The sequence below is a fragment of the Lemur catta genome, chromosome 3 (assembly GCF_020740605.2).
Source record: "Lemur catta isolate mLemCat1 chromosome 3, mLemCat1.pri, whole genome shotgun sequence".
Taxonomy (NCBI): Eukaryota; Metazoa; Chordata; class Mammalia; order Primates; family Lemuridae; genus Lemur; species Lemur catta.
This window is the reverse complement of record NC_059130.1, coordinates 33,396,471-33,415,757: the sequence shown is the minus strand read 5'-3', so window position 1 is coordinate 33,415,757 and position 19,287 is coordinate 33,396,471. Positions and strand designations below refer to the sequence as shown.

At 37.9% G+C, this 19,287-nt stretch overlaps 1 protein-coding gene across 2 annotated transcripts in view; it reads left to right on the top strand.

Moving 5' to 3' along the window:
• Window positions 1-19,287, top strand: part of COPA (COPI coat complex subunit alpha) — a 42,340-nt gene that overhangs the window by 1,198 nt on the left and 21,855 nt on the right. Inside the window, exons 2-10 of one of the 2 annotated variants that reach the window (XM_045547092.1) lie at window positions 2,345-2,458; window positions 2,648-2,721; window positions 7,365-7,445; window positions 9,319-9,395; window positions 11,724-11,833; window positions 16,070-16,179; window positions 17,577-17,676; window positions 18,286-18,421; window positions 18,946-19,028. In XM_045547092.1, the coding sequence (XP_045403048.1) occupies window positions 2,345-2,458; window positions 2,648-2,721; window positions 7,365-7,445; window positions 9,319-9,395; window positions 11,724-11,833; window positions 16,070-16,179; window positions 17,577-17,676; window positions 18,286-18,421; window positions 18,946-19,028 (885 nt within the window). Of the gene's footprint in view, window positions 1-2,344; window positions 2,459-2,647; window positions 2,722-7,364; window positions 7,446-9,318; window positions 9,396-11,723; window positions 11,834-16,069; window positions 16,180-17,576; window positions 17,677-18,285; window positions 18,422-18,945; window positions 19,029-19,287 lie in introns of those variants that run through there. The other variant, XM_045547093.1, reaches the window with a different exon arrangement.

Sequence of the window (19,287 nt, the reverse complement as noted above, 5' to 3'; positions counted from 1 at the left end):
GGAAAGCCAGAGAAGAAAGGTTTCCTGAGACCTGTAAAAAATATATATGGAATATTTAGCAAGATACAGCATAGCAAGCAAAGTTGTTAGGAGCCTGGTCTTTGGAGTCAGGTCAGCTTGCTTTAGAATCCTGAAACATCCACTAACAAGCTAAATGACCTTTGGGGGACCTACTTAGCATCTAAATCTCCTGTTTCGTCATCTATAAAATATGAGTAATTTTCTCTTATAGAGAAATTAAAATGAGAAAGTATATGGAAAGTATAATGGTGTTTGGAGTAGACTCATTAGCTCAAAAAATGGAGGCCATTATAAATGTGAGAATATGTTTTGAGCAGTTTCTAAGTCTCATGAGAATCTTGATCATGAAGGGTATGGTGGCTCATGCCTGTAATCCCAGTGCTTTGAGAGGCCAACGCAGGAGGATCACTTTAGCCTAGGGAGTCTGAGACCAGCCTGGGCAACATAGACCTCATCTCTACAAAACATGAGAAAACTAACCAGGTATGATGGTGCACACCTGTAGTCCCAGCTTCTGGGGAGGCTGAGGCAGGAGGCTCACTTGAGCCCAGGAGTTCGAGATTATAGTGAGCTGTGATCATGCCACTGCATGCTAGCCTGGGTGACAGAGTGAGACCCTATCTCTAAAAAATAAATAAAAGAATTTCTGGGACCTGGATAGTTGAAATGGGTCTTCATAATTTTTGAGTTTTCCCTTCTCCTAATTTATTGGGCAATAGAGAAGGAAAAAGAAAGATGTCAGAATATTTGAGGATTAATAACCATTAATGAGTGTTCCTGCATATCATAATAAAAAAAAAGAACAACTTGAGGAGGAAATAGACAATTTAGAAGAAGAAATATAAGTGTTCAATAAATTACGAAAATAGCTCCCCCTCACTAATCACGAAAGAAATGCAAAAAAAAAGTGGTAACTTTTTTGGGGGGTCTTAGATTAGTAAACCAAAACAGCAAATAACTGATAACATCCTGTGTTGGTCAGTGTATGCCAAATGGGTACCTTCATAAACTTGGTGAGACTGTACAGTGTTTTTACAATTAAACAGTATTTACTAAAATATTAAATGTACATACTCTATTCCTGAGCAATTCTACTTTGATGCCTTTAGCCTAAAGCAGTAATAATGCAAATAGGTTAGATTATGTGTAGAAGTATCTTCAGTAGGCTCTTCTGATAGCCAAAAATTAGGGAGAAAAATTTAAATGCCTATCAGAATAATATAAGTGTGGTACATTTGTACCTTGTAGTTAAAAAGAATGAGGTTATATTTATATGTACTTAAATGTAATGAGGTCCATATCATGTAGTTAAGTGAGAAAAGAAGTTTGCAGAACATTATAATGTGATCCCCATGTTCATAAAATAATAAGGCCTATGTTTATATGTAACTGCATTAAAAATCTGAAAGGATATACTCCAGACTGTTAATAGTTGTAATGTATGGGAACTTTCATTTCCAGTCATGATCGAGTAACAAGGACCAGATTTACCTTCCCATCTTAAACAACTGAACAAAATGTATGAAACAAAGGTTTATAGACATTGGACAACAGGCAGTACAGGAAGGTGATTCATGAGAGAAGGGATATAAACAAGGTGCGTCCTGTGGTCATCTTAGGTTACTGCCCAGGAAGAGTTTCCAGGCTGCAGTGAAGGGAGAGGGAAGAGCCATGTGATCTTTCTGAGGAGACAAAAGTTTGAGAAAGCAAAGATAGCTATAATTTGCTGGGCAAAATGCCAGACAAGAGGGAGCTGCATAGAGAGAGTACTGGATATCTGCAGGGAGTCCCCTTAGGCCTTTGAGTACAGATCTGCATGTGGGTGAGTAAACTATCCAAAATCTAGAAAAGAACCACTGGAAAGGAGAAGGCAGAACAATCCCTAGAGCTCACACAGGGTTGGGAATAGTTTGCATTCTTACTAGCCAGAATGGAAAGACTTCCTAATGTTACAGGTTTTCATGTGCAGACCTCCGAAGAGTATTACTTTAACAGTGGTTCCAAATTAGACCTAGACTAAAAGCTGCTATGACCCACTGTAATGAAACTTAAAAGCGAGCCTTGAAAGAATCAGCTGATTCCAGGTAACTTATTTGCATTCTAGAACAAAGCCCAATGATATTTAAAGTAATATAACAAAAATCCAGTACCTAACAGCTTGAAATTCACAATGTCTGGCATCCAGTAAAAAATCATCAGATATGTTGAATGAATAAATGAACCTAGGATTAACCTAGCTATTCCTTTTTCTTATCAGAATTGACAAAAGGTGACATTGTGGGGCCTTACTTAGCTCATTGTATCATTTTCTGTTTTTTTTCAGGGCTCAGCTTTCACCCCAAAAGACCCTGGATCCTGACTAGTTTACACAATGGTGTCATCCAGTTATGGGATTATCGGATGTGCACTCTCATTGACAAGTTTGATGAACATGATGGTAAGACAGGAGGAAGTTAAAAGAGAAGTGTTTATTATATTCTGAGGTATTTTAAGCCTTGTTTGAGGTGGATTCCTCTATGATTAAAGAATGTGGAAATGACAGAACTAAAAAATCTTGAATAGGAATCACCCTAGGAATTAGAAAGGATAGATCTCTCTAACGTACATTGCCTGCCTTCTCCCCCAGGTCCAGTGCGAGGCATTGACTTCCATAAGCAGCAGCCACTGTTTGTCTCTGGAGGAGATGACTATAAGATTAAGGTACAGGTTCTGTCATGACTGGGAATAAAGGACAGAAGGATGTGGAAAGATTTGGGGATTGTGGAAGGGACTAAAAGATAGTATAACTCATTTATACAGAGCTTAGGTTTTTGACAACATTATCCAGAGAACTTACCCAGCAAACGTTTATTGGATGCTTCCTTCTGTTTTGATAATTAAAAAATCAAAAATAAATAAGAAATGGCTTCTGTTCTCAAAGAGCTTTTATTCTAATAGCAGAGATAAACATATACCCAAATAATAGCATGTACAGTTTGGTGAATGATATGATAAATATTTAAAGTGAAATAGGAAAAGAGCAGTCCAGGTGCTAGGGCAAAAGGCATGACATAGCTGGATACATTTGAGAAACTCTAATTAATTTTGTATGGAGAAAACCTGGAGAAAAGGTTAGAGAGAGGGCAGGAGAGGGGCCAGATCATGGAGTACTTGTTTATACTGCTCCGGAGTTTGAATGTTATCATACAGGTAGTAAGGAGCCATTAAAGAGGTTTAAATATAGGAGTTACATCAGATTTACATGTTTTTTTTAAAGGTTACTTGAGTAGTAGTGTAAAGAAAAGATTGGATGATTTAGGCAAGACTGGAGGCAGAGATACCAATTAGGAGACTATTGTATAAGTCCATGTGAGAGATGAACAGAGCCTGAGCTTAGGCAGTAGCATTTGAGATGGAAAGAAGATGGATGTGAGAGCTTTAGGAAATGAGTTAGTAAGTCTGTTGAATGGTTGGTGGAGGGCCAATAAGGGGAAATAAATGAGGTGACTATAAGTCTTCTAGTTTGTTTAGGTCACTGGGTAGAAGAAGTGTTGTTAACTAGGAAAGGAAAATCAAGAGGAGTACAGTTTTCCGGAGTAGGGGAGAATGAGTAATTAATTCCATCCTGGGCTCTGATGAGTTTGAGATACCTAAGGGACAGTCTAGAGGAGGTATGTCCGCACTAGAGATGTGTTTGGAAATTGTCATCATGAAGGAGGAAGCCACAGGAGAAGTAGCAGAAGATATCACTTGGAGCAGGTTGAATAAGAAGACACACCATCATTTGAGAGAGAGAGAAAGAGAGAGAGAGAGGAAAGAAGTAGAGTTAGTACAGGAAAGAATGATTTGGGGGTTGGAGGTGAACCAAGAGGGAGAAGCAGAAGCCTCTTGGATGTCAAGGAAGGAGAGAATTTGGGGACGGAGATAGTGGTCAGAATAAGACCAAGACTGAGAAGTAACCTTCGAATTGCTTAATTAGGAGGGCATTAGAGATCTTAACACCTTAATGTGAAGTGAGGAAGCAGAGAGAATATCGGCAATTCTTTGAAGAAGATTGTGATAAAGGCAAAAGTTAGAGCCAGTGACTTGGAACCTGTCAAAATAAATGAAATGCTCTATTTACTTCTATAAGTCCTTCTCATTAAGTCTGTGTATCCAACCAAACCATTGAAACTTACTTCATAAAAAAGATTGTGTTTTTCATAAACTACTTCAGGAAGTTATATATTGTAGATTATAGAGCAGAACTTATGTGACAGGAGTGAAGACTGACAGCAGCTGGCAGAGAAAAGAGATATTAGAATTAATAGGAAGAGGCTGGGCGCAGTGGCTCACGCCTGTAATCCCAGCACTCTGGGAGGCCGAGGCGGGCGGGTCGTTTAAGCTCAAGAGTTCAAGACCAGCCTGAGCAAGAGCGAGACCCCGTCTCTACTAAAAATAGAAAGAAATTATCTGGCCAACTAAAAATAGATATAGAAAAAATTAGTTGGGCATGGTGGCGCATGCCTGTAATCCCAGCTACTCAGGAGGCTGAGGCAGTAGGATCCCTTAAGCCCAGGAGTTTGAGGTTGCTGTGAGCTAGGCTGACGCCACGGCACTCTAGCCAGAGTGAGACTCTGTCTCAAAAAATAAATAAATAAATAAATTTATAGGAAGAACAGTTCTTTCTGTTTTCTAGTTCTTAGGCACTGTATCCTGGGGGCAATGGAAACTCAAACCACCTGATGGAGCTCAAAAGCGATGAGGTATCACCTCATTGTAATATTTCTAATAATGTATTTGTTATTTGTAGTGATGAACATTGAGTATCAAATATGGTTAACTTGGGTTTTATATAATCTGTTTCAGAAAGGAAAGGCTGGATGTCATTTAAGAAAAAAATTTTTTCCCCAAATGATTAATATTTTAGAAAAGGAGTTATTGTCTATTTATGAAATGTCCAGAATAGGTAAATCTATGGAGAAGGAAAATAGATTGATGGTTGTCTGGGGTTGAGGGGTTGGAAGGAAATGGACAGTGACCACTAATGGGTATGAGTTTGTTTTTAGTATGATAGAAGTGTTTTAAAATTGATGGTGGTGATGGTTGCACAACTGTGAATATACTAAAAACCATTGAATGTGTAGATTGTATGGTATTTGAAATATATCTCAATAAAACTGTTATTAAAATAAAGGAATTAGCTGGTGGGTGTAGTATTATGCTGTGGATTAAAATAAAGGAATTAGCTTGCTGATGGGTGTAGTATGATGCTGTGGCTTTGGTTTACATTTCTCTGATGACTAGTAAAGTTGAAAACTTTTTCATAAAAAGGGGAATTATCTAGAAAAGTCATGTCTATGGGTCATCATATTGCTTGCTACTATATATCTAGATAAATGTAGCATTAATACAATCCTGATTTACAAAGATTAAGAAAGCCCAGCAAATAGCCAAAGTATTGGTCTAAAAATTCTATAGGTCTTTAAGAATTCATAGTTTTGGAACTTGACAGGACATTAAAGGAATCAAGATAATTTGAAGCTAGAAATAAGAAAATTTAAAACACTGAACTCTATAAAGGAAAAAAAGCAGTTAAAGAATAGTATTTGTGGTATGATCTAATTTTTGTGTACATGTATGTTATATAGATGATTGAACAGAGGAAGGTAAAAGTATTGGCATACTTTTCACTTTTCATGTTATTTGCCTTTTCTCATTTCTACACATACTGAGCACTTATCTAGTGTCAGCCACCATGTTAGATGCTAAGGCTACAGTAGTGTGGAGCATGATGGACAAAGAACCTTGCCTTTAAAGAGCTTACATTCTTGTTTGGAAGATCATACTTTTGGGTTGTCTGATTTTGTTATACGAAATGATACTACTTTTTGTAATTTACAAAAGAAAAATTTAAAGAAAAATAATAAGCTGGTCCAGATAGATTATAAACTAATATTAAAAAGAAATTTTTAAAAATTAAATGAAAGAAAAATGCATCTGACCTCTGATTTTTATACTTTTGGGGGGCATTTTCTGGATGAGAAAGATGAGCTGTTTTACATTTATGGTACTGGTTTTAGTGTCTTCATTTGTGTCCATTGATGCCTGGTGCTTTGGTAGTTGACTTAACTTCATATCTGAATATGATATTGTTTCTCTGCTTAGCTCAGCCTAACTGAACAATGTAGCATTTTCCATGGTAATAAGTTAAAGTCTGTTTGCTTGATAAGTGAGTACAGACCACAAATATATGGGCATCTTTTACCACCAAGTTAATCTAAGAAGATGCCATATGTTATATGTTGTTTACTTTGGAATCATGGTATATGTCCTACTTTTTTTTTTTTCTTTTTTTTTTTCTTGAGACAGAGTCTCACTCTGTTGCCCGGGCTAGAGTGCCGTGGCGTCAGCCTAGCTCACAGCAACCTCAAACTCCTGGGCTCAAGCGATCCTACTGCCTCAGACTCCCGAGTAGCTGGGACTACAGGCATGTGCCACCATGCCCGGCTAATTTTTTCTATATCTATTTTTAGTTGTCCATATAATTTCTTTCTATTTTTAGTAGAGACGAGGTCTCGCTCTTGTTCAGGCTGGTCTCGGAACTCCTGACCTCGAGCGATCCTCCTGCCTCGGCCTCCCAGAGTGCTAGGATTACAGGCGTGAGCCACCATGCCTGGCCTCTACTTTTTTTTTGAGACAGTCTCACTCTGTTGCCTGGGTAGAGTACAGTGATGTCATCATAGCTCATTGCAGCCTCAAACTCCTGGGCTCAGGTAATCCTCCTGCCTTAGCCTCCTAAGTAGCTGGGACCATAGGTGCATGCCACCACACCCAGCTAATTTTTTCTATTTTTAGTAGAGCTAGGGTCTCGCTTTTGCTCAGGCTGGTATTGAAATCCTGACCTCAAGCAATCCTCCTGCCTCGGCCTCCCAGAGTGCTAGGATTACAGGTGTGAGCCACTGTGCCCAGCCTGTCCTGCTTTTTTAAGGTGACAGATAAAACACTTAGGGATCTGTATTCAAGCTGAGAACGTAATTATAGAGTAGAAAAAAGAGTTTCAAGTTAGGTCCTGGATAGGTATCTTGTCTCCTGTTGCTAAATAGAGATGGTGTCACCCCAAAGAAAGAAAAGTTTTTCCATACTTTTATCTTTAGCTTTTCCCTAACCTTGTCCCCACTCCTCTGACCCCATGTTGTTTAGCTGACCAGTATTTTTATTCTTGTTCTTTTTCTCATTAATCTTTAACCAGACTCTCTACCAAGGTTCCTAACTATTTAGAAATAGCAAAATATAAATCCAAACTTGTTCATTGAGAAATTTGAGCCTTTCAGGGGCCCAGGACCCTTCTGTTCTGTTTCTTAGTTGGATTTCTGTCTTTGCAGGTTTGGAATTACAAGCTCCGGCGCTGTCTCTTCACATTGCTTGGGCACTTAGATTATATTCGCACCACATTTTTTCATCATGTAAGTAGTCATTGTGGCTCTATTTTTGGAGCATTCTTGATTTTCTCTGTAGTAATATGCTTGACTCTCAAGAATCCATGTTTTGATAACAAATTGTGTTTTTGGAGTAGCTCTTCTAGGATCTGTGTGGTATTGACCTTTCTGTTTTGTTTCTTTCTACAAAAGGAAACACTTGGGGTTATACTGAATTGAATCTAATTGGATTCAGTGGGGTCTATGAGGAAGTCCTTGTTTCTCTGTAGGGGAAAGTAGGGATTTGATTTCAACTTTGCTGAGCTAGAAAACAAAAGTTGGCAGGCAAAATCTATGTGGGGTGTTATCAGCAAGTAACAGATATATCTGGAAGAAGGTCAAGCTAAGGTGCCATTTTTTTTTTTTTTTTTTTTGAGACAGAGTCTCGCTTTGTTGCCCGGGCTAGAGTGAGTGCCGTGGCGTCAGCCTAGCTCACAGCAACCTCAAACTCCTGGGCTTAAATGATCCTACTGCCTCAGCCTCCCGAGTAGCTGGGACTACAGGCATGCGCCACCATGCCTTGCTATTTTTTCTATATATATATTTTAGTTGTCCAGATAATTTCTTTCTATTTTTAGTAGAGACGGGGTCTTGCTCTTGCTCAGGCTGGTCTCGAACTCCTGAGCTCAAACAATCCACCCGCCTCGGCCTCCCAGTGTGCTAGGATTACAGGCGTGAGCCACCACGCCCGGCCAGGTGCCATTTTGATAAGCTGAGAAATGTTTTGAGGTATTAACAATCATGCCCCTCTGTCCTAGGATTTTGGGGTCTAGTGGAGGCTGTTCCCTTAGCCAGGCTTACTACCTTCTTTGATCTATCAGGTATCATAGTCGATTTAGATACTGAGTTACATATTAAAGACTCCCAACTTCTTAATCTAGTCCCAACCTGGCAGGATTATGCTATTAGAATTAACTTGTACTATTCTTTGGCTTTCAATAAACTAAGTCTCTTGAATTATATTAGAAAGAATATAGTGAAATAAATAAGAATTTACTGATTTAGTACACTTTATTTCATTTCTTAAAATTTAAAAATTTTAGAATAGGAGAGAATGAGAAAACTACAACTGAAACATTTGTGAATAACTACTCAATAAGATAATCTATTAGATGACAAATAGACAAATAATGACCAATAGAAACTATTTGTCATTGCCATAAAGGACTTGCTAAAGACCCTTGCCTAGAACAAGTTGCCATCTACTTGGAAAGTTATGAAAAGCCTTGTTTTCTTTTATTTTTTCAGCTCCCTAAATATATCTGTGCCTTATACTTGCTAAGGTCTGTGCTAAACACTGGAGATACATCTGTGAAAAAGGAATGCTTCCTTTTCTCAGCAATCTTATGGACTCCAAATAGCCTGTATCATCTTTACCTGTTACTTTCTGCTTTGGTTACTGAGACTTGGGAAGTTTTTGAAACTGGATGGTCTGACTGGAAGAAATCACACCATAAAACAGTATTCCCGTCCTAGAGTTAAAGAGAGTGAGAGCCTTTCACAGGATCTTCATTTATAAGATTAACTATATGTAAATATAAACACATACATAATGTTTAGAAGTAAACATATTAATAAATACATAGTATGCTGTCTGCCCCTGAGAATGTATTATGCATCTGTTTGGCTTCCATTCTTAAATCTTACAGTGAAAGTGCCAGAGTTGGGAAAAGCTGCTGGAGAGGTGGGGAAGAGGAGATAGCTAGCCTGGTATCAGAAGTAGCAGCCCCGTTGCTATTAATAATCTAGCTGAAGCGTTAGGCAATGGAATGTTCCTGTAAAACGAGAGAAAAATAATCACAGGAACCTGACAGAACAAGTTTGTTTGATGTTTAAAGCCTTTGTCTGGAATATCTTTCAGGAGTATCCTTGGATTCTGAGTGCCTCAGACGATCAGACCATCCGAGTGTGGAACTGGCAATCTAGAACCTGCGTCTGGTAAAGCAGGAGGCAGAGGGCTAAAAAGAGTCTTAATTCTTAGTTTTTCTTAATCAGTTTCTCTTCAGAACAATCGTCTCCCTTTCCACGTGAGCCATGTATGCTGGCTGATTACTGGTTGTATTTGTAAAAAGCTTCTAAGTACAAAATAATAAATATAGAGGCAGTGTCATTAGTAATGTATAAATCTGGATCTTCTGATAATTTCTTACTGGGGAAAAGAGGTCATATAGCTAGCCTTTTAGATTAAGAACTTCTAGCTGGTTTTCAATCCTTTTTTCGTAAAACCTGAGTCAAGGTCTAGACTTCTGTCCTACTTTGTATTTGGGGCTAGAGTTCTATATAGAACTTTTCATGAAGAGATAAGGACAATTTAAAATGATATCCTTTAAGAGGAATTCCCTACTATAAAATCTAACAGATAATGCCCAGTATGAATTACCAAGATTCCATTTATTTTGATATTTTAATATTTCTTTAATCTGAGAGGAGAGCTATGTAATCTCGGTTCTCCTGAAATTAGTAATATTTAAATACTAAAGCATTAGAGGCAAGAAGAGAGCTATTGTTATTAGGTTATTAAGTATGAAATGTCCAATTTCCTTAAGTACTGAGTTTAACAGTTGATATCTCTGACATTTCACTTTGACACTTCTTGTTTTATTTTTATTGTGAAGATACATCTCAGTCGTTTTCACACACACGTTTTGGCTTATGATTATCTTTCACATTTTTTTTAGAGTAACTTTTCTGAAACTGTAGATAAGTCAAAAATTCATGTTATTTTCAAATATGAGTTCCAACGTGGATCCAATGCAACACAGCTCAAAATATCAATGATGTGTTTGGGAAGGAGGTGACTGTGAACACACAGTACATTGATGGTTTCAGAAGTTCTGGTGATTTTAATCTTGAAAATAACCCACATGGGCTACCTGAGACCAAGATGGATAATGATGAGCTGAAAGCTCTAGTAGGATGGAATCCATCTCAACGTACATGTGAATTAGCAGCAAGGTTTGACATTACTATTCCAACAACATTGGACCATTTGAAACAAATCAGGAAGGTAAAGAAGCTGAATAGATGGGTTCCTCGTGAATTAAACAAGCATCAGCAGAGAAATTGTCTTGAAGCTTGCCTTTGTTTGCTGTCACGACATAAAGGCAAACCATTTCTACACCATATTGTTCTATGTGATGAAAAATGGATTTTTTTTGACATTTGCAAGCATTTGGCACAATGATTGGATAAAGATGAAGTGCCAAAACACAGTCCAAAACCGACTATTTGGGCGGGGCACTGTGGCTCACACCTGTAATCCTAGCACTCTGGGAGGTCAAGGTGGGAGGATCGCTTCAACTCAGGAGTTTGAGACCAGCCTGAGCAAGAGTGAGACCCCGTCTGTACGAAAAATAGAAAAATTAGCTGGGTGTCATGGCACGCACCTGTAGTCCCAGCTACTCAGGGAGGCTGAGGCAGGAGGATCACTTGAGCCCAGGAGTTTGAGGTTGCAGTGAGCTATGATGACACCACTACACTCTAGCTGGGGCAACAGAGCAAGACTGTTTCAAAAAAAAAGAGTAAAACCAAATCTGAATATTCATCAAAAAAAGCTAATGGTGTCTGGTGGTCCAGTGCTGGTATTATCCACTACAGCTTCATGAAACCTGGTCAATTGATTATAGTAGATGTCTGCTGCAACCAGTTGGATGAAATGATGAGGATGCTTGTGATTAAACAGCTGAGATTGGTCAATAGAGACAGGCCAATCTTCTTGCAAGACAATGCTTGATCACATGTCACGCAAACAGCGCTGCTCAAACTACAGAAGCTGGACTTGGAAACTCTCTTGTTATCCACCTTATTCACCAGACCTTGCATCAACTGAATACCACTTCTTCCAAGCTTTGGACCACTTCTTGCAAGGAAAAATGTTGAATGCTCAACAAGCTGTGGAAAACACCTTCATGATTTCATCACCACTTGCTCGCCAGGCTTCTTTGCTGCTAGCATAGGCAAGCTACCATTAAGATGGCAAAACTATTTATAGTTTAGGCGCATAGTTTGATTAATTGTACTGCTTCTTGTTTGAGATATAATAAACTACACTTTTGATTTGAAATCGGACATCTCATATTTAATATCCTAATAAAATGGCTGATCTTATTTATTCTTACTCAGAATTGTTAGGATGACCTACCTTTACCTCCATAAAAGTATGATTGGATAAGCATCTATTAAATATGGAGAAAGGTATTTAGTATTTAGTTTAGGAGTCATTGATTCTCACCTCTAATTTGGTGTTGTCTTTTTTCTTTCTTGCAGTGTGTTAACGGGGCACAACCATTATGTAATGTGTGCTCAGTTTCACCCCTCAGAAGACTTAGTTGTATCAGCCAGCCTGGACCAGACTGTGCGCGTTTGGGATATTTCTGGTGAGCTGCCCAAGTTTAGGGGACAACCTAGTTATGTCTGGTGCAAAACTGCAATTGCTTAAAATAGTGAGGATAGTTGACTTACAATAGGAGAATTTAGAATATTCCATTCCCATATAATAATATCTTTATTTCTGAGGGTAATGAATCTGCTTTGATGACTCTTCGTATTCACGGTATTCTCTAAAGGAGGTTAGAAAATCATTTGATTTGAAGAAATGTTAACTTTAAGTTAGATGAGTTTTTAGTTAAAATCTATATACTCTTGGGGTATTTGATTAAGAATCAAGCTTTCCGCTAAAATAAAAAAAATACATTTTGGACAAAAAAATTCTGAGAATGGATTAATGCAGGGAAACCAGACTCTTGGATCCTGTTGCTTTATTTAGAAATAGGAAAAAAAACCTCTATTAGATTTCTTCTAGTGTAAGGAGAACAGTTGGGATAGGGGAGTTGGTGATTTTTATGTCCAGAATACGTTTTAATGGTCAGATTTTTATTAGACTTCTAGGACCAGAAACTAAATAATTTGTAATTTTGGATAGTTGAGATAATTCTTCCTGTCACAGTTTACATATCATGATTTTGAGGTAAGGGTTTAAATGTTTAGTGCTGTATAAAAGAGAGCTAAGAAATTGCTAACTAGAGAATTTAAATGCATAGAAAGGCCCATACCTGTGAGACGGATGGAAACTCTTTGTGTTGGAATAGGGAAAAGAGACACAAAATGCTGTGATTCTCTGCCTAGCTACATTTATTTATTACTTGATAATTATCTCTCTCCATTTGTTGCGTTAGAATTTCTTAGAGATTTGAGTTCCCTATAATGTCAGTGGGACTAGACTACAAAACAGTGTTTCCTTCTATAAAAGACTCCTTCTTAGGTCCATGCCTAGTTCTTTGTGGTAATAAAGGAGTCACCGTTCTGCATTGTGCAGCTAATGTGATAACTTTTCCCAACTCCCTTGTTGCATGGTAGGCTAGGGCAATATGGTACTTGTTCTTATAGACCAATAATGATCATCCAGTTGGAAATTGGGATTCCTGGATACAGCATTCGGAATGTTGCAGTAGCAGTTGTTTACATTAATGTAGCATACAAACAATCCAAGGGAAGATGGGGACAGTTGTAGAATAGAGCCTTGAGTCTAGATCATGCTGTCTTTGCAGTTTTCAAAGGTTTAGAATTAAAGGGAATGACATATACAAGATTGTATTGGAGAAAGGGCAATGTTTTCTCTAGGGCTTTGCCATTGCAGTTTTTCATCAGACTGACTATGTTTTTTGAAGTACACCCAGATATGACCAGCCATGCCAACAGGAGGAGCTAGGCCCAGGCACTATGAGCCTGTGCCCTCTCCTCACTGCCAGTACCAGGGAGCTTAGCATCCACTCTCCCAATAACCTAGCTATGGCTTTCCATGGTTTCTCACTGTGCACACATTCAAAGCACCCTCTCTATCTCAGGATATGGGAGCCTGATGGGGTTGGATCCCAATTCATGCTGTTCTACCTGATCAGAGGCAGTTATTTAGGATATCCTTTCCCAGCGTGGATTCTGTGAGAGAATTAAGTGCTACAGAAAGTACTTTGCATGACTGTTTATTCAGTTCTTCCAAGAATGGCATATAGCTAATGCCATTCTAGCTTGTGGAGAAGTTAATTTCTTATATACCTAAACTAAAGCTTTTGGGCATTAGGGCTTAATTCTTACTTAAACATGGGGTTGAAAAGGGCCCTTATACTGCTTCACTCTAAGGAGTATGGTTTGTGCCATCTGATGCTAGCACAGCATGTTCCCTTTGGTCAAGCTAAAGCAATTTGGGGTAATCAAGTGGTTGGATTCTCATTGGAGATCATGAAATGCCCAAGGCAAGAAATACTTTTCTTCACCTTTTGTAGTGTGAGAACGTTTTTGCCTCAAAATTAAGGGCCCTAGATCAGAGAAGAGAGGGAGGAAGTGTGACCCCATGGGATTCATACTTGCTCTTGAATGTGTGAAGTGCATGGATTACTATAGAATAACATTGCAATTGCTATACTTAGTATATGTGATAGTGAGAATTTTGTGCTAACTTGCTATATTAATGTTAATGCTCTCTTTACCATTTCTAAGTGTTTTTCTTACCTACAACTCTCTTGACTTCCAGTAACCCCTTAACCAGAGTGGAAGGAGATGCTTTTGTATTTAACTAAGAAGCACCAGCTTTGGGGTTAGACTTTTGTACTTATCTTTTTTTTTTGGTGGGGGGTGTCTAGAAACCAGCGTACTCTTTTCAGCAGAGATCTGTTTTCCTTGGGTTTAAAGAAGACCGAACATAGGAAGAGGAATTAGCTTTTAGATCTATTAGGGACCAGAGCTAATACTAATATTTCCAAGAGGGAAAAATTAGTTCTGAGTAAGAGTGAATATCCCCAAATTTAGAGGACTGCTGAAAATTCTAATTTTTTTGACTGTCTCTTTTTGAGCTAGATAAGCAATGAAAGAGTGTAGGAATGTTTAAAGGTCTTTTGATACTTCTTACATGAAGATTGAGCCCTGTAGGGCTTAGCTTAACCTGATAAATCTTTCTTTTTTTTTTTTTTTTTGAGACATCATCTCGCTCTGTCACCCTGGCTAAAGTGCAGTGGCATCATCATAGCTCACTGCAACCTCAAACTCCTGGGATCAAGCCATCCTCTTGCCTCAGCCTCCCAAGTAGCTGAGACTACAGATATGTGCCACCATGACCAGCTAATATTTTCTAATTTTGGTAGAGACAAGGTCTTGCTCTTCTCTTGCTCAGACTAGCTCAAACTCCTGACCTCAAGTAATTCTCCTGCCTTGGCCTCCCAGAGTGCTAGAATTACAGGCATGATTACACTGTGCTGGCCCTGATGAATCTTTTGTGTTAGCCTGGCAAAAACTATTTGTTTAAAAGGGAATATATTTACAACCTAGATAAAAAAGATAGGTTATTTTCTTAGCTTGAGCTTCCAAGTAAATTGACTGTTAAATTATTTTAATGTGCTTATACCTTTGCATGTCAAGCCCATGTAATTCAGACTCAGTCTTAGAAATGGCTACTAAAAAAAGTATTAATATGCTGCCAAATCCTCTCCTCATCCATCTCTCTTTACTGCTTTCCCTGGTCCTCATTGGGAGGCATGCATCAAACTGGTCCATTCTGAGAGTGTTCTCTCTTCCTCTGGATTTTGGTAGCTTCTGTAGAAATTTTCCATCTGTCGTCTAGTCCCAGTGAGTGGGTTGTTGAAGGCTCAGGTATTTCTTCTCTAAGTTATCTTTTCACTGCCTGTCACTATTCATTTGTCTGTTTTTGCCCTTCCCCTTTTCCTGGATCATTACATGCAAGTGCAACAAAGGCTTCCATTCTGTTGTACAGCCTTCTTTTTAATGTGTTTGTTGAAGCTTGTTGGAGGTGAAGTTCCTCACAGCTGTCTGTCTTTATATCTTCCTTTGAATCTATTTCATATGCCAACTCATTAGAAAAAATTGACAGATCTGATGAAAGAGACAAGTGAAATAAGTGAAAGGCATCCCAGCGATAATGTATTTATGAAGCTTTCCTTCATAAGAGTACATTTTTTTGTAAAGGATCAGCTTTATTTCTCTGTACTTATTGGTTAAATGTTCATCTTGGGCAGAGGACAAGATAATTAAAGCTGTCATGGCCTTTTAAGCTCTTGCTTCTCTAATGCCAATATGTAGGCGCCACTATAACAGAAGAGATATAATTTTAAAACGATGAATATAAATATAGTCATTAAACTTGAGTTTTCATATTTTCCTACAGATGGCAAAATTTAGGCTTGAAATTACTTAGATTTTATTTTCCTTATATTATACATAATTGTCTTTTGTTTTTTTATTTTACACATGCTAGGTAATTTCATCTTATGCTTTCCCCTCAAAATATTTCTAAAGATAGAATTTTAGTCCCAATTCTGTTTTCTCATCTATAAATTGGTATAATTATATCTGCTTGCTTGTCTCAAAGGTTATGAGAATCAAGTCATATATTAGAGTGCTTTGACAGCCACAAAATACTTTTCAAATGTAAGGTAGTATTGTTATCATAATTTTGGTCCTGACTGTAGCTGTTGAGTCTCTCTTCTTTAGTCTCTCTCAATTTCTTTTTCTCTTCTTCTTCACTGTATCTTTCAGTATTTCTGATACTGTGCTCTTTTTGATAACATTTTGTTTTCATCTTTCATCTCACTCCTTACCCCTCAAAGGTCTAAGGAAAAAAAACTTGTCCCCTGGTGCGGTGGAGTCAGATGTGAGAGGAATAACTGGGGTTGATCTGTTTGGAACTACGGATGCAGTGGTGAAGCATGTACTAGAGGTACTTATCTCTACAGCCAGTGGCTGGATATGGGCTGTCATCTAGGGAATGTCACAGCATGCCATTCATTTATTCATTCCTTCAACAGATATTTATGGAGTGCTTATTAATTGCCAGGCACTATTTGAGGCCCTGGAAACAGAATTGTGAGTGAACCAACCAACAGAGAAATGAAGCCTACATGCCACCTGAGGGAGAGTCATGTACCTTATAAACCCAGTTGGGAGACAGAGAGAAATCTGGGCATAGGTTCCATCGCCATCTCAAGGCAGAGCCCATTGTCAAGCCTTCTGTAAGGGGTAGAACAGAAAGAAATTTAATCAAAGTTACTGAGAACTAGCCATGTATCAGTAACTTTTGTGCATGGTAAGAAAATAGAAAAGCATAAGGGAAAGAAACTAATTTTTCTTTAAGAATATTATTTAATCCTCACAGCTATCCACTGAAGTAGGTATTATTAACCTCATTTTACAGATGAAAAAAATTCAGATTTAGAGAAATTAAGCAGTTTACCAGAGTCCACATGTATCTGGTAAATGGAAGAACTGGGATTCGCAGATGATACTTCTCAAAAATACTGCTAATTCAGAACTGCCTTTTCTATGATTCTGTCACAGTAAACATACAACTGTATCCATAGGGTATAGGATTTCTTAAAATCAGCAATTCTTAAACTTTTTGGTCTGAGACACTCCTTTTTTGTTTTTCAATGTGCCTACTGCATGAGGATCTCTTTATACTGTTAAAATTTATTGAGGACTCCAAAGAGTTTTTGTTTATGTGGATTATACCTGTCAGTTTTTACCATATTGGAAATTAAAACTGAGAGCTTTTAAAAATACAAAATATATCAACACACACTAGCTATGAGAGCGGTAACATAGTCACACATCATGTCTCTGGAAGACTCCACTGTACACTCATGAGAGAATAAGAATGAAAAAGACAAATGAAGTCTTAGTATTACACAAAAAATAGTTTTGACCTGCAGATTTAGTAAAAGGGTCTTGGGGGTCCTCCGAAGGTTTCCAGGTCACACTGAGAATTTTTGCATTAAGTTATAAAATTGGTCTTATACTTAAAATGTTAATAATTGGTTGGAGAAATAAGTAGATAAGTAAAAAATAAGGCAGCATATCCTAAATGCAGATGAAACTAAGTGTCAAGTTAGAAATACACATTTGGAGATTCCTGTGAGAATTTAGTATAATGTTGGATAGATTGACATACTAATTCTGATGGTCAAAATCTTAGAGCAGCATAGTCAGTCACTTGAGTCTTTTCACATGAAGAATAAATGAGAGACATCTTTTATAACCACTAGCATGGTTCATTGATTTGCTTTGAGTAACAGTTATAAAATTGTTTTAGAAGAACCACTTATTTTTTTTCTACAGGGTCATGATCGTGGAGTAAACTGGGCTGCCTTCCACCCCACTATGCCTCTTATCGTATCTGGGGCAGATGACCGTCAAGTGAAGATCTGGCGTATGAATGGTGAGTGAACCAATGGTAGCATCACCATGTCTAAGAAATTGACTGCTGGTCAGCAAAGTAAAGTAGCCAGGTCTTCTGGACTTTGACCTATTTTCCTACCTTAGGTGATTATCTGATACTAATCCTGGGAACACAGAAATTGCCCCTTTCCCTTTTTTTCCTGTGGTGGTATCCTGATTTTGAGGAGTATGAACATAGCTAAGAGTAAGAATTCATCCATTCATTGACAAATATTTATTGAGTACCTACATTTTACTAGATATTGGCAACAATGTTGGGAGACACAGTGGTAACTAAAACAGATAAAGCCCCTGTCTTATGGAGCTTGCATTTGGTCTAAAATGGCAGCTAGTGACAGTTACTATCAGGAAAAATAAAACAGTAAAGGGATAAGCAATGATGAAGAAGGGGTGTTATAATTGATAGGTAGATCGGAATGAAAAAACAAAGAAATATGTAAAGTTTAAGAGACTTAAATCAAGAAAATTGCCCTGTAAGAAGTTCCTAATTTAACAGTTTGTAGCAGTTGATTAAGAAGATGTCATATCTCCAAATCCCAAAATTATAGTGGTAGGGAATTGTGATGACCTAATTCTTTTTGTCCTTTAGAATCAAAGGCATGGGAGGTTGATACCTGCCGGGGCCATTACAACAATGTATCCTGTGCCGTCTTCCACCCTCGCCAAGAGCTGATCCTCAGCAATTCTGAGGACAAGAGTATCCGAGTCTGGGATATGTCTAAGCGGTAAGGGAGTCATTGATGTTGTGTGACCAAATCCTGCGGAATGCCCCTTTCTCTCTCTTTAAAATTAGATTGGAATATTTCTTTTTGTCTCAGCATCTTCAGCACGTAGAAAAATCAAATCATATGTTGTAAAAACCTGAAGAGACCTAGAGATTGGCTGATGTTTACAAATTTTCCATTAAATAGGATTCCTCATGTGTATTCTTTTTCTCCTCAAAATGTAAACATGTTTTTCTTCATCCCCTTTCCACTAATTCTGTAGCTAGAGAAGAAATAAGAAATGAAAGCAATACATTAGAAAATTATGATGAATGGGGGAAATTAAAATATCAAAATAATATGGTCAGTTTGAATTCTCTTCTTTCTGTTCCTTGGTAGAATTTATCATGACTACCTTTACTTAGGATACCCAGTTTACTGTCCTTGATTTACTTTTTTAATTAGCTTGCTCAATATTCTTATATATGATGGGCTAAAGATGTCTGGGAAGTTAATTTTTCTTTGTGTGCCTTTTGCTTTCCTAGGACTGGGGTTCAGACGTTCCGTAGGGACCATGATCGTTTCTGGGTCCTAGCTGCTCACCCTAACCTTAACCTCTTTGCAGCAGGTAAAGGCCATTTCCTTTCTTAATTGCTTCACTTCAAAGTTTTTAAGAATTGAAAGTGATTCTCTATTAGCTTTGTCTCTAGTAAATGCATAGTTGGATGACAAGGAGGAGCAGAATTCTCAGAGCTACTTAGTTGAAGATTTTTTTCCCCTTGCCTTCTTGGAATAGTGTTCTTTTTCTACCAAGATCCACTTAACAGTGTAGCCCATACTCTTTGGCTACTAAGAGCTCACACAGGAGGCTAATACTGGATACTTGT